This window comes from Camelus ferus, chromosome 11, assembly GCF_009834535.1.
Source record: "Camelus ferus isolate YT-003-E chromosome 11, BCGSAC_Cfer_1.0, whole genome shotgun sequence".
Taxonomy (NCBI): Eukaryota; Metazoa; Chordata; class Mammalia; order Artiodactyla; family Camelidae; genus Camelus; species Camelus ferus.
In genome coordinates, this window is record NC_045706.1 from 55,360,470 (window position 1) to 55,372,912 (window position 12,443).

General features: G+C 55.1%; 1 protein-coding gene across 5 annotated transcripts in view; it reads left to right on the forward strand.

The window, feature by feature from the left end:
- The window catches only part of TSPAN14 (tetraspanin 14), a 54,949-nt gene extending 50,153 nt beyond the window's left edge, over positions 1-4,796 (forward strand). For 4 of the 5 annotated variants that reach the window (XM_032491591.1, XM_032491592.1, XM_032491594.1 and 1 more), the window contains 2 exons: positions 327-371; positions 2,174-2,236. In XM_032491591.1, coding sequence (XP_032347482.1) covers positions 327-358 — 32 coding nt within the window. In that variant the 3' untranslated portion in view covers positions 359-371; positions 2,174-2,236. Of the gene's footprint in view, positions 1-326; positions 372-2,173; positions 2,294-2,992 lie in introns of those variants that run through there. The other variant, XM_032491596.1, reaches the window with a different exon arrangement.
- Positions 4,797-12,443: the final 7,647 nt, after the last annotated feature.

The following is a 12,443-nucleotide window of genomic DNA, read 5'->3' on the forward strand; positions in this document are numbered from 1 at the left end:
GTGACATGTGAAAATTCAAATTTCAGTGTTTGTAAAGTTTTCTTGAAATACAGCCATACCCGTTCGTTTATATATTGTCAGTGGCTGCCTTTATGCTACAACAGGAGAGCTAAGTAGGAGCTACACAGACAAGTCTAAGTATTTACTGTCTAGCCCTTCACACAGAAGACTTGCCGACCCCTGTCCTAACACGGAACGTTAGTTGGCAGCGTGATGGAAGGGCGTGAGCTGAAATGGAGTCAGTACAGCTGTTTGGTGGAAGCCTTCTACCACTGGCTTCTCAAAAGCACAAAAATAACTCATCTTTTCTTCTGCTTTTCTTACAGCAAAAAGTTGTGAATACACAGTGTGGCTATGATGTCAGGACTCAGGTGAGAGCCCCAATGCATATAGCTTTGAATTCTTTAGGTTTATTCCCTAGTGTCCAACTTCCTGATTTAGCACAAGTGCAGACTGGAGAGGGAAAGCCAGGGGAGCCTAAGCCCATGGGTGCCACCTAAGCCGGGAGCGAGGCGAGCGGAGCGCACCGCCGCACACACACCCTCCTCAAGTGGGTGGCAAGACTCACGGGAACAGTGATGGGTGTGATTCAAGCCTGTGAACCACAGTCTCAAAATCTAGCAGTTGCTACATTAATGGAAAAAGATCGGACGGAAGTTTTGGGGGACAAAGACCATGTTCTTAAGAGCCTCTTTGGAGTCCTAGGAGGTGTCAGTTATAGGGGTTCAGGATGGGGCTGCGGGAGCGTATGGCTTGTCCAGTGGTCTACCACTGCTGAATGGAGGTGGTGGTGACGACAAGGAGCGAGACGGGGCTCATGGCAGGAGCAGGGCCCAGTCTTCTAGGCTTTCTTCAGGCCACAGGAAGTGTGCACTTGGATGTGAAGAGGAGCGAGTCCCCACCCCAGTCCTTGCTCTGGTGGCCTTCAGTGATGTGAATAACAGCTGTTCTGAAGGGGAGGGGTCTCTGGGAACCTGCAGACACCTCTCCTGTTGGCCAGGACACTAGGGATGTGACCCTCCAGTTTGGGAAACCTCGGCTCCTTCTGCAGTGTCCTCCGCTTCACAGGGATGCTGTGTCCACATCAGCTTCTCCAGTTACAGATTTCGTTGCCACTCGTGTTAGTTGCTAGGGCTGACATAACAAAGCACCCAGACCGTGTGGTTGAAGTAGCAGGTTTATTTTCCCATAGTTCTGGAGGCTAGAAGTCCAAGATCAAGGTGCCAGCAGGGTGGGTCCCTTCTGAGAACCCCCCTCCTTGGCTTGTAGGTGGTACCTTCTCCCTGTGTCCTCGCATGGGCTTCCCTCTGTGTCTCTTCATGTCCTGATCTCTTCTTCTTGTAAGGACACCAGTCATATTGGATTAGGCCCCACCCCAAGGACCTCGTCTTAATTTATTTACTTCTTTAAATACCCTGTCCCCAAATACAGTCACATTCTGAGGTCTTGGGGGCTAGGGCTTTAACATACGAATTTTAGGGGGACACAGTTCAGCCCCGAACACTGCTAAAATGAATGACTGTTCCGTCACTGTTTCATGGAAGAGGCTGATGGGTGAGGGGGCCGGGGCTGATTGCTGTGTGTGGGGTGGGTGGGGATGCAGTGTATGTGCTGTGGCCACATCCCAGCGTGCTTAGCGAGCCTCTGCCTGGGGTCAGGATTGGAAAGCGCTTATGACTTCTCCTGCTGGCTCTGGCTCCTAGAGCCAGGCTTGCCTGGCTGGGATCACAGTCTGAGAAGCCACTGTCCCTTTCTTCTCCTGATTCTGAACATGGCGAACCCTCTTCCCCTAGTTTCTCTCTTTAAGGCACACTTTCCTTCTCCAAGCCTTCCAACCCCCTCCCCTTTCTCCAGATGAGGGCTGTGGAGGTGTGTTGAACAAGTTGATCTTGAAACTTGTGGAGGCCCTAACAGAAAGGAGTTAAAGATCATAGCCAGGGAGCCTTTGGTTAGGCAGGTTATAAAACTCAAGCTGCCCAGGGAAGGGCAGAGACCGAGGCAAGTAGATGCGTTTCTCCTGGAGAGTTTTTGTGTCGTCCATCCTCGGCGCCTGCCTCCCAGATTCCTCATTCTCCCCGAGCTTTGTCCTGCCCCCAGCGGGAGCCCTCTGGGGAGCCAGGTTGGGGACCGCCTGTGTGTCGCGGGCTCAGGCGGCTGTGATGCTTCCCTGCAGCTGAAGAGCAAGTGGGACGAGTCCATCTTCACGAAAGGCTGCATCCAGGCGCTGGAGGGCTGGCTCCCGCGGAACATCTACATCGTGGCCGGCGTCTTCATCGCCATCTCACTGCTGCAGGTTTGTTCCCACTGCCCTTTGTGGCTGCCTTGCCCACCTTGTGGCTGCACCCAGCCTTGTGAACCAGACTCCACACGTGGAAAGATGCTGGTGGCAGAGGGCGCGGTGAGGCCAGGGTGAGCAGGCCGGCTGGTGTCTGCCTGGAGAGGAACTGGCAGGAGAAAGAATTTACAGTGGGGCAGAAAAAAGCAAAATTCCTAAGGTGACCAAGTTCATGTGAATCTGTTTCTGGTAGAAGGACATCAGTCTCCCCACATGATTATCCCAGTCACTGAGGTCAGAATGTAGCTTCAGACATCAGCGCAGCCCAAATCGGGGACAGCCTTACTTTTATTATGGAACCCAGGTTTACAGGAAGCATTCAAGATTTATTATTTTGGGAATCAGAACCAGTCAGGGTGACCCTGCTATTTTCGGTTTCACCCGAGTTACAGAGTGTGTCCCAGCCCGTGGTATGTGACATGTGTGGCCCTGCTGGAGGCAGGGCAGGACGTCTGTTTGCTTCTGTGGGGCCTGCTGTTTGCCCCTTCTAGGCTCTAGGGACACAGCAAAGTCGACCCCGGGGCTCATTTGTTTTAACTGTGGGTTGGTCTCCTTTTGCTGCCTGCCCAGTTGTGGCTCCCTGTGTCCTCAGGCTCTGCCCCTCCTCACCCTTTGCGCCCTAACACTGACTGCCACCTCTGCTGGCTTTGTTTTCAGATATTCGGCATCTTCCTGGCGAGGACCCTGATCTCGGACATCGAGGCGGTGAAGGCAGGCCACCACTTCTGAGGAGCCACTTTGTCTGAGCAGAGCTGAGCCGTCCCTCAACTTTATGTCCAGAGGGAGAGAAATGGACGCACCCGGCCAGAGCCAGCACCCCATCTTCAGTATCAGCGTGATGTGACCTCTCTGTTTCTACTTGCTGGTGCTGAAGACCGAGGGCCCCCTCCCCCCCCTGCACAGACTTGTCACCAAGACCCCCGCCCTGGGGTCTTCCCAGAGTCAGAGGATGTGTCTTTAAGTCGGGGAGGTGACTCTGAGGGACAGACAGCTCTCGTGGCTGTGAGGACGGCTCAGCCCAGTCCTTCTGGGGCCCAAGTGCATCTGCACCCTGGCCTCCTCACCACCCATGTCATCGGTGCTGGCTTGGAGGGCAGCCACATCTTCTGGGAGTGGGGCGGGGCTGGGGGGCCAGCCGGCCTTGGCAAGACTTCCCGCAGCAGCCCAGGGGTGCTGCCTGTGCCCTCTGAGTGCACAAGCCAGGGGTGTTGGCGGGATGCTCAGCCACATCCAACTGAAGGAAGCCTGAGCCAGTGCGTGGGCTGGTGCCACGGGAGTGCCTTGTCCACCCCTTCCTCCCCCAGGGTAAGAATTGCCTCCGATCTTGATAGCATTATGCCCTGATGGCACAAGGGGATGGTGGACACAGCTCTCCTTTTGCTAAAGTGTGTAAATAGTTTATTTATAGGGGTAAGAATGTTTCCACACCACGTCTTCACTTCCTCTGGCATTCTCCTCTCAGCAGCCTTACACAGTGTCTGGGACTGAAGCCTCCCCTTTCGGCTCCCTTGAGTGTCCCCCGAGCCAGCCCCATCAACTTCTCCTTTTCATCCCTGATAGCCCAGCTGCACAGATGTGCCCCCTCTTCCTCTACACACCCTCAACACACACCCCCACTGCCCTCCCCGCTCAGCCTCACCGTCTTCTGGTCTTGGTGCTACTGAAACCGTTACCCGGAACTTGAATCCTGACCCTCCCTCACTGCAAGGCCAGGGAGCCCCAGCCAGAGACGGCCAGCCTGAACCCTTTGGCCAGGGCTCTTCTCCAGGCCATGTGCTACGGGCCGGCAGGCCGGCCTGGCATTTGCCTCTCCCTGGAGAGTGAAGCCCTGGAGCCAGGCCCCTGGGCCCTGTGCCGAGCCACGGACCCCAGCCTGCAGCTGCCTAGGGGCTTGGGATGTTTCACTGCTAACTTTCGTGATGACCCCCCACCCCCCGACCGGAATATCTGTGGTCACCGTGTCCTGTCCGGGCTGTTGGGGGCTTGCTCTTAGAAATGAAGTCTGATTTGTGTGCCGAAGAGCCCCCCGGGGGTAGCTGGGGCGTTCGTGCGTCTTTGGCTGGGCGACACTCTTAACGCTTCTCTGGATCTTGTACCGGCCTGTCCTCATCATTCAGAGGTGGAGTGCCACCTTCACTTACTGCCCAAGTGTACATGCTCGTGTGGTGTATTCTGGTGGGTGTTTGTTGATGATGTTGGTTTTGTTTTTTTACAATTTTCTCTGTAGACTAGAGGAAAAAGAATGCTTGTTTTTAGGAAGCGTGATGCTTTTCTTTGACTGCCAAACTCTTTTATGGAATATATCTTTCTATTAATGCTGTTGTTTTGATTGCTTTTGTTTCGGGTCACATCAAGAGGGCATTAAGCATCTCTCTCAGCTGCCGAGGGAACCAGTGGGATCGGGTGTGGCTAGGCACAACAGGGAGGTAGATGAAATAAACTTCATCGAGTGCTTTTTAGATTCCGTGTGCCACTTCCAGTGATCCTTTGTATGGAGGTTACAATGGGAACAGCTGGCTTGTGGCTTGGTCATGCCCAGCCGGAGCACAAGGTAGAACTTCGACTCCATGGGTCTGGAGGAAACATTATTTTAGCTTCTAACTGTATGGCCTCAGGCAGAAGAGCTTGGGAACACTGGGTTGGAATCTGGGCACTGCTGCTGCATGAGCCACGTGTCCTGGCCCATCTGTGGAGGGGGTGAGTGGCAGTGCCCCCCTCACTAGGTACATACAACCCAGCCTGCCCTGGGGGAGTCGGTCCTTACGCGGTGTGTGGGCACCGATGGCTCCTGGGCGGCTTCTGCTGGCCCATCTTCTCAGGTGGATCTGGTGGCTGGACCACTTGTGTCTTCACAGGTCACAGCCCAGTTCAGGGTGAAGTCTAGCTGTGACTTTATCAGAGTTGGGTTTGTTTTTCAATTAGGTTACAAACCTTTGTGGCCACTTTCAGTCATCTCGTCTGACTGAGTTTATTGGATAGAAAAGAAATGCAGTATAAAGGCTGTTCACGGGGCATCTCCAACGAACTGGGCTCTTTCTGTGGCGCCACAGTGCAGCCGTCCTGGCCACTCCCCGCCCAGCCAGCCCTGAATCCCCAGCCACTCCTTGTCCTCTCAGACTGGGGTAGAGGCCATTGTGGCCTCTGTACGTCCCCTCCTGGCTCTCCCTACACTCCCCCTTTAAAGTTTCAGGGTCTTTCCGTATCCTGTCCACTTCTGCCGCACTGTTATTTTCCCCACCTCTCCTTCTCACCCCGTCCCGCGTATCCCCATCCCAGGAAGCTTTCTTGGCCCTCCGCCTTCCCCCCCTTTCCTTCCCAGCAGCTGCTTGTCCGGGCTCTCTGTCCCCCTCCCGCCACTGCCGGCTACTCTCTTCACTTGGCTGAAACTGCTCTCCCCCAGTCACCAGACTCAGTGCCTCTCCCGGCCTCTGAGGCTCCTGCCACTCTGGTCCACCCCCTCCTCAGAGTCCTCTAGTTCTGCGGCCCGAGCTCCCCAGGTCTCTGACCTCCTGCCCATCCTTGTCCTGCCTCCAGCTGCCCGGCCATTGGTCACCGGTCTCCAGGGGCTCCCGTGCCCAAAGGGCAGGGCTGTGAGCCGAGCAGGAAGCCATCTGCTGTGCTGGGCTTCCCCACATGAATAACAGTAAAGACGAATGGACACAGAACTTCCTGGAACACAGGAAGCACTCACAGTACCTATCAGTTAAAAACTGGTTCAGTCGTGGGAACAGCTCTGGGAAAGCCATTTTCGTGGCCAAAACATGAGACTTGGAGGAAGGTAAGTTACTGGTCGAGGATTTGGAAGAGCTGGGTTCAAACTCTGGAAGCCTTGCCCCAGAACCTTACCTGCAATTGAAGTAGGAGGTTCGGTGCCTACTAGCCCTGATTCTGAATCTCTGATTGGCTCCTGCTGAGCAAAACCAGCACCACCGGCAAGGCTGAGAAGCATCAGTTTCTGAGGATTATCCAGTTACTGGGCTCTGTGGCAGGTTGACAAGCATCTGGAGAAAGCCAGAGAGTGCTGTACTTGGATTTGGGTGCCCGGTTTGGTTTGGGAGGGCTTTGGGGGGAGCATGATGTCATTCCCAAGGGGCTCGGCCCCACCCTGCACTGGAGGCCCTGGCTCTGGGCAGCAGGCTCACTTCTCTGTGTGGCCAGAGCTGCCATCCACCCAGCAAGCCTGTGCAGGGCTTTCTCTGCTGGTTGGTGAGGAATCGGACACAGCCTTCTCTCCAGGAGATACTCTTCTGTAGCTGGCCCGGGATAGTAGTGGGCATGCATGTGAGCGTAGGCGACTGCAATCTTAGGGACCCCTGGGAGAGGGCTCCCCAGAAGAGGAGAGAGAGACCCATTCTCTGCAGCAAGGACCACCTGGTTGCTTCTCAGCCAGCAATCTCAGAGGGTGGACTTCAAAGGGACAGAGAAAGGAGAGGGGCTCTTACAGTGGTCCTAGCACCCAAGACATCCTCCTGCCCAGGTGTCGGGAGCTCAGCCCTGTCACCTTGTGGTCCAGCACCCTCAGCTGTCGCAGATGAGCAGGGTGGCTGTATGACCTTCACAAGTGAGACTTTCCAGCTCAAGGGTCACGTGAGGTGTCAGACCACAGGGCCACAGGGTGTGTAGGATGTCTGCCCCCAAACTGTGGTAACCTGTCCCCAGTGGTGATCTTGGTGGAGCTGCTACCACGTGCTTGTCTGTCACCCAGGAGGATGCTGTCCAGCCTCTCAGGGCAGACAGGGCCTCCTGCAGCACCGCTGTCCTTCATCTGGGCTCTCTCTCCAAAAACCCAGAGAACTGTACACCTTTAGGGCCTTTTTAGCTCCTTGTAAACTCAACGAGACCTGACTTTTCCTCCTCAAAGACTACAATAAAGATATATTCATTCTGAAATGCTTTTGGGGTCTCCAGGGTGCCTCAGGAAAATCTGACATGGGCAGGATGGCATGGCGACAGTGGTGTAACTTTGGGAGGGAGAAAGTTAAGGCTCCATTCAAGTAGATACTGTTCTGGTGAAGTTACTGGTTTTAGATGCCAGCTTTGGAAAAGGAGGAAATCCAAATGCCTTACAACGGCCTGGGAGAATTATTTCCTCTTCAGCAGGGACATCAAAAGCATGGTTTAATAACCACCAAACTAAATTATCACCTCAGACTAATTTTAGCACCTCAGATGACTTTGAAGCTAGTCTCTCTTTTTTTGTTGTTGTTTAATTTATATAAAAGTAGAAGCAATCCAAGCACAGAGTGTAAAGTAAAAAGTTTGTGTCCTATTCCCCAGACACATCCACTGCTAAGTACCCTCGCAGGAAATGTCCAGGCATATTCAAATGTCTTTTGCACACATGAAAATCATGTTTTACAATTCATCTTACTTACCGTTACCTCAAATATTTCTCCGTGGGTGCATACCCGTCCACAGTGCGTTTTCACCGTCCACTGCTGGGCTGCCATGGTTGAGTGAACCTCGCTCGATACTGGGGATTATGTTTACAGTTGCAGGTAACAGAAAACCCAATTCAAACTGGCCTGAACAATGAGGGGAGGTTTTTGGCTCCTGGACCTGGAAAGTCCAGAGGTGGGGTGAGTTTCAGGGTAGGATCCGAGTGACTCAGTGATGCCAGCTGGATCTGGTTTCCTTTCCCCAGTCTGCTCTGCCTGTCGCAGTGTCCCCATCGCCCAAGGCGAGACCCCACTGCAGATCACCTTGAGCCTCGCTCTGGTGAGGATGGCGTGGCGGTGAAGTTGAGGGACGGCCCTCTGGGCCCCCTGTGCTTGTCCATCCCACTGAAACCACGTGGTGGGGGAACCAGGCTCCTGTGGGGGCGGGATGGACATTTTCGTTACGTGGTGGTTTGCTCTTAGGAGGGCTTATCAGATCTCCACGGTGTTTTGTTATTAGAATTACTTCCTAGAAGGTTTTTAAGAACATTTTTCAAACAAGTTCTGCAGGGAGGTGGGCTGGCATCATAATGAGCGCTACTCCAGGCTGGGGCGTGCATGTTGCTACCAGGCCGTGGCTCGTGTGTGGTGAGGGCGGCCTTGGCACTTGGGATGTATGGGTTGGTTGGGTGGAGGTGGGGTCGGGGGAGAGGTGAGTGAGCGACATCTTCCCCCAGAAGCCCGTGGTCTACAACAGCTCAGATTCCACAGGGAGCCTGAGCAGGGTGGCCCTGCAGTCCCTCTTTGCCTTCGGAGATAACTGGTCAGGTGGGAAAGGGGTGATTTAGGTGGCATCCTTGTGTGTGAGTGCGGACATGCACTGGAGTGCTGCCCCAAGGTTGCCAGGAAGGGAGCTGCAGAGCCTGGGCAGGGAAGCCTGCGATGGGGCTTTGGGGTCCAGGTGGCTCACTGCCTGACTGCTGGCTTGATCCCCGTCCTGGAGCAGGACGGCACGCTCTGCTGGGCTCCGCTGGCCTGCGTGGCCACCTCCCCAGACAGGCAGCTACGTGCCAGAGGCAAAACGGGATGGGCGGACTGAGGGTAAGTGGGGAAGGGAGAGGAGCGGGTCTGGGCTCTGCGGGAGAGCTTTCCCATGGGGGCGGGTGGGGCTTCCTCTGAGCACCAGGCCCACTGCTTTGGACCAAGGCCTGTGCTGTGTGCTGTGGTTGGGAAGAGCACTGAGCCTGAGTTTGAACTTGGGCTGGAAAAAAAAAACCAACAAAAACCCTCAAATACAAAACACCACACCCCCACACACAGAAAAACAGAAACACCTTAGTGATTCAATTTATCTGTCAAGTGGAAATAATTTGATTTCTTTTCTTCACAAGGTTTCTGGGAGCATTCAATGAGTTGATGCAGATGAGAGCGCTTGGTAAACTGGAAGGTGGTGTTGACTCCCCAGCCACCTACTGCTCACTAGCCTTGTGGCTTCTGGCAAGTCGCTTAACCTCTTTGAGTCTATTTTGTAAAATAAGAATACGAACACCAGAACATGGGGTTGTTTCAGGATTAAACAAGGTGCATAAAGCATTTAACATAGGTCTAGGTTAGTTAGTGTGTACCCCCAGATTACTGAGATTTTATCTGGAGCTACCAGGCCCTACCTGCTGAGCCGCCTGGGTTCCGGCTGAAATGAAAAGACCTGCTTCCCTGCCCTTTTAGGAGCAAGGCTTTGAGCTCTGTAGGGAGCCTCAGCAGGCACTTGGAGTTCAAGGTCTGTTTGCTTTCTGTGTCTTAGGGTGGGGAGACGGAGAGGGGATTTCTTCTCGCCTGGAGTGTGGATCCTGCCAGAAACCAGCAGAGCCCAACAAGTTGCCCCAGGAGTCCCCAGAGGAAGCAGAGTGGCCCCCGCCTGCCGAGGGAGCCAGGCCACAGGGGCCGGCCTGAGGGGGCCAGCAGACGGCCACAGCCTGCCGCCGAGGGCTCCAGGAGCGATGCCCTGTGGGGAGAGCAGGGGCTAGAGGAGCTCGGGCTAGAAAGAAGAAAACCCTGGGAACAGGCATTGGATGACATGTTTGGATGCAGGTAGAGGGTCCTGGGGGGGACCCCATCTGGTTCCACTCCCTGTAAGGAGAACAGAGGCCCAGGGAAGTGCTGGGACCTGCCTGAGGCCTCAGAGTGAGGGGCTGAGTCCAGTCCCGAAGCCGAGGCCAACAGGTCATCCATGCCGCTCCCACCCCTGACAAGTGTGGGTGTCCTTCCCCATCGCAGAACAACCTCAGCAGGCCTGGAGCCAGGATGACGTGTGTGTGTGCGTGTGTGTGTGTGTGTGGAGAAGACAAGTGCATGAGAATTTTCCAGGAGAAGAATCTTTTGTTTAAAACCGTGCAGGTTTTATTTAGACCCCCAAGGTCAGGAGGGCAGCCAGGTAAACAGCACCTCAGGGTCTGTTCTTCGGTGGTGTGAGCCCAGCGGTCTCACCTCCGTGCTCTGCCTTGTGGTGGCCCTGCATGGGCATGCTGGCCCCTGTCCTCGCCCTCACCGCCCAGACGTTTCGACCTCGCCGTGAGCCTGGGGTTGCAGGCCCTGTTTGTAGGTGATTCTTTGGTCCCAGGCCATCGTTCTCTCTTAGCTGGGGGTGGGGAAGGGAGGGTTTGGGTTTTTTCGTTTTTTCAGTTTTAGATCTGTTTTTATTTTGTTCTATTTTTAGAAATCAACACAGCTGTGGTGCTACATGGAAAGAATTGGAGTCATCTCTGGGAGGGACTGAGCACCCCGTCCCTGGAGATGTGCAAACCTAGGCTGGATACCTCCTGTTGGGGGTGATGGATGGGCCTGGGGGTGGGGGTGACACATGGACCATGGCAAGTCTTCCCACCCCTGAGAGGCAGTGGTCATTCCCTGTGCTCTCTGTTAGAGGTAATTTTCCAAAAAATAAGCATCACTCATCTAAATATTACATAGGCACATGTCAAAGATTTTATTTAACTCACTCATTAAAGGACAGAGCTGGTAAGATGAGCAACCAGTTCAAAGGAGAAATCGCAATGAACTGTAAATCTATATGGCCCTGGGGTGGGGAATACCCTGCAGTCTTTCAGAGGCCCGGACTCCTTCTTTCTTGTGACTCCACCCTCCTGCAGGTCTTTGAAGTCACCTCTGGTCAGCTGGAGGCTGGAGAAGAGGGTGAGGATGGAGGGAGAGACAATCCTAGGAGCAAGGCCTGGATGGTCTGCACACCACTGTGCTCAAGTTCCATCGACCAGAACTCAGAAGCCGCATCGAACTACCGGGGGCGGGCAAAAGTCTCAGTGTGGGCCAGGAAGAAGAGGTGAGGTCAGGTACCCAGGGCACCAGTGGTCAGTGCCCCGAATCCCACAGCTCAGGGAAGTGAAGGCTGGGACTGGAATCTGCCAGGGCACTGAAGGCCCCATCTGCGCCTGCAGAGAGCTGTTAGCCTAGCTCACTGCCCCTGCTCATCCTTCTCACTGCTCCAAGGAGGGAGGCAGGTGCTTCGACAAGCTGGGTGGGTGTGTGGGATCCCACGGGGCCACAGATGTGGTCTGTGAGCCGACTTGGGGGCAGACGGCACATGAACTCCTGTCAGTGCCCTCCCGGTTTGACCCCTGGGCAGGCTGCGTGGCCTGGAAGGACTGTCCAGCTCAGAACGAGCGCCCAGGGGTTGGGGAGGAGGGATAGGAGGGCAGGAGCATGTAAAGGCTCAACAAGACTTGGGTTTAATTCCTAGGTCATTAGCTGTTTGACCTCGACAATAAAATCGACCTTGGGGTAGTAAAATTGCCTGCCTCGTAACCTTGTTCTGAGAATCAGATGAGATGGAAGAAGAAAGCGCTTGGCACAGAGCCTGCTGCCGCAGGGCGGGCGTGTGAGAACTATGAGCAGTAATCTCTGGCTGCTCTTGCGAGGAGGGCCTGGGGCTAGGGGTCCAGGGCTCCCCTGGTGCCTGAGAGCCTGGCCTGGGGAGCTGGGCTCCCTGGAGTTCTCAGCTGCTGACAGGGTGAGGGTGGCCTCAGGCCTGGTGGGGGCTGGGGCTGTGGTGTGGAGGTGAGTCTGTCTGCAGCTGAGGGGGCAGCAGGGCTGGCAGATTGGTCTTTGTAGGTGCCAGGGGACCTCTGAGGGCAGCTGCCCAGAGTGTAAGCCTGCGTGCCATCTGTGGCCCCAGAATTGCCTCCTGCCCTTTGAGTTAAGAAGAATCAGTCCTGGGCTGAGGCTTGGTCAGTCTGTTCCACTTGTGGCTGAGTGGTCTAGTTCCAGGAGAGTTCGGATGGAGCAGGACCGGAGCTCCTGGAGAGGTTTAGGGCGCAGGGGTGCAGGCGGGTGTAGGTCATCTGTCTGTGTCAGACGGCAGATGGAGAGGGGGCAGCTGGCTCAATAGACCCTCCACCCTGAGGACCCTACTTCCGACCGCACTGGCTGTGTGCAGGCCACAGGACTCGGCATCCTCTGAGCAGAGGGCTCGCCTCCTCTGGAAACTGCTTCTTCCTCTCTCTGTCCCTGGATTCCCAGAGGGAGGCAAAGGAAGAAGGGGGTGCTGGGGCAGCCAGGAGGTGGGGTGGCTGCACTCAGAGGGAGCAGGGCCCGGGAGGACCCCCTGTAGGAAATGGGCCACTAGGAAGGGCCCTTGGAGAGGGTCTGACCCAGGTCCTTAGCATTGCAACTTATCTACCTTTGCAGCGTCCTTGGCAGGACAAATGGAGAGAGAGCCA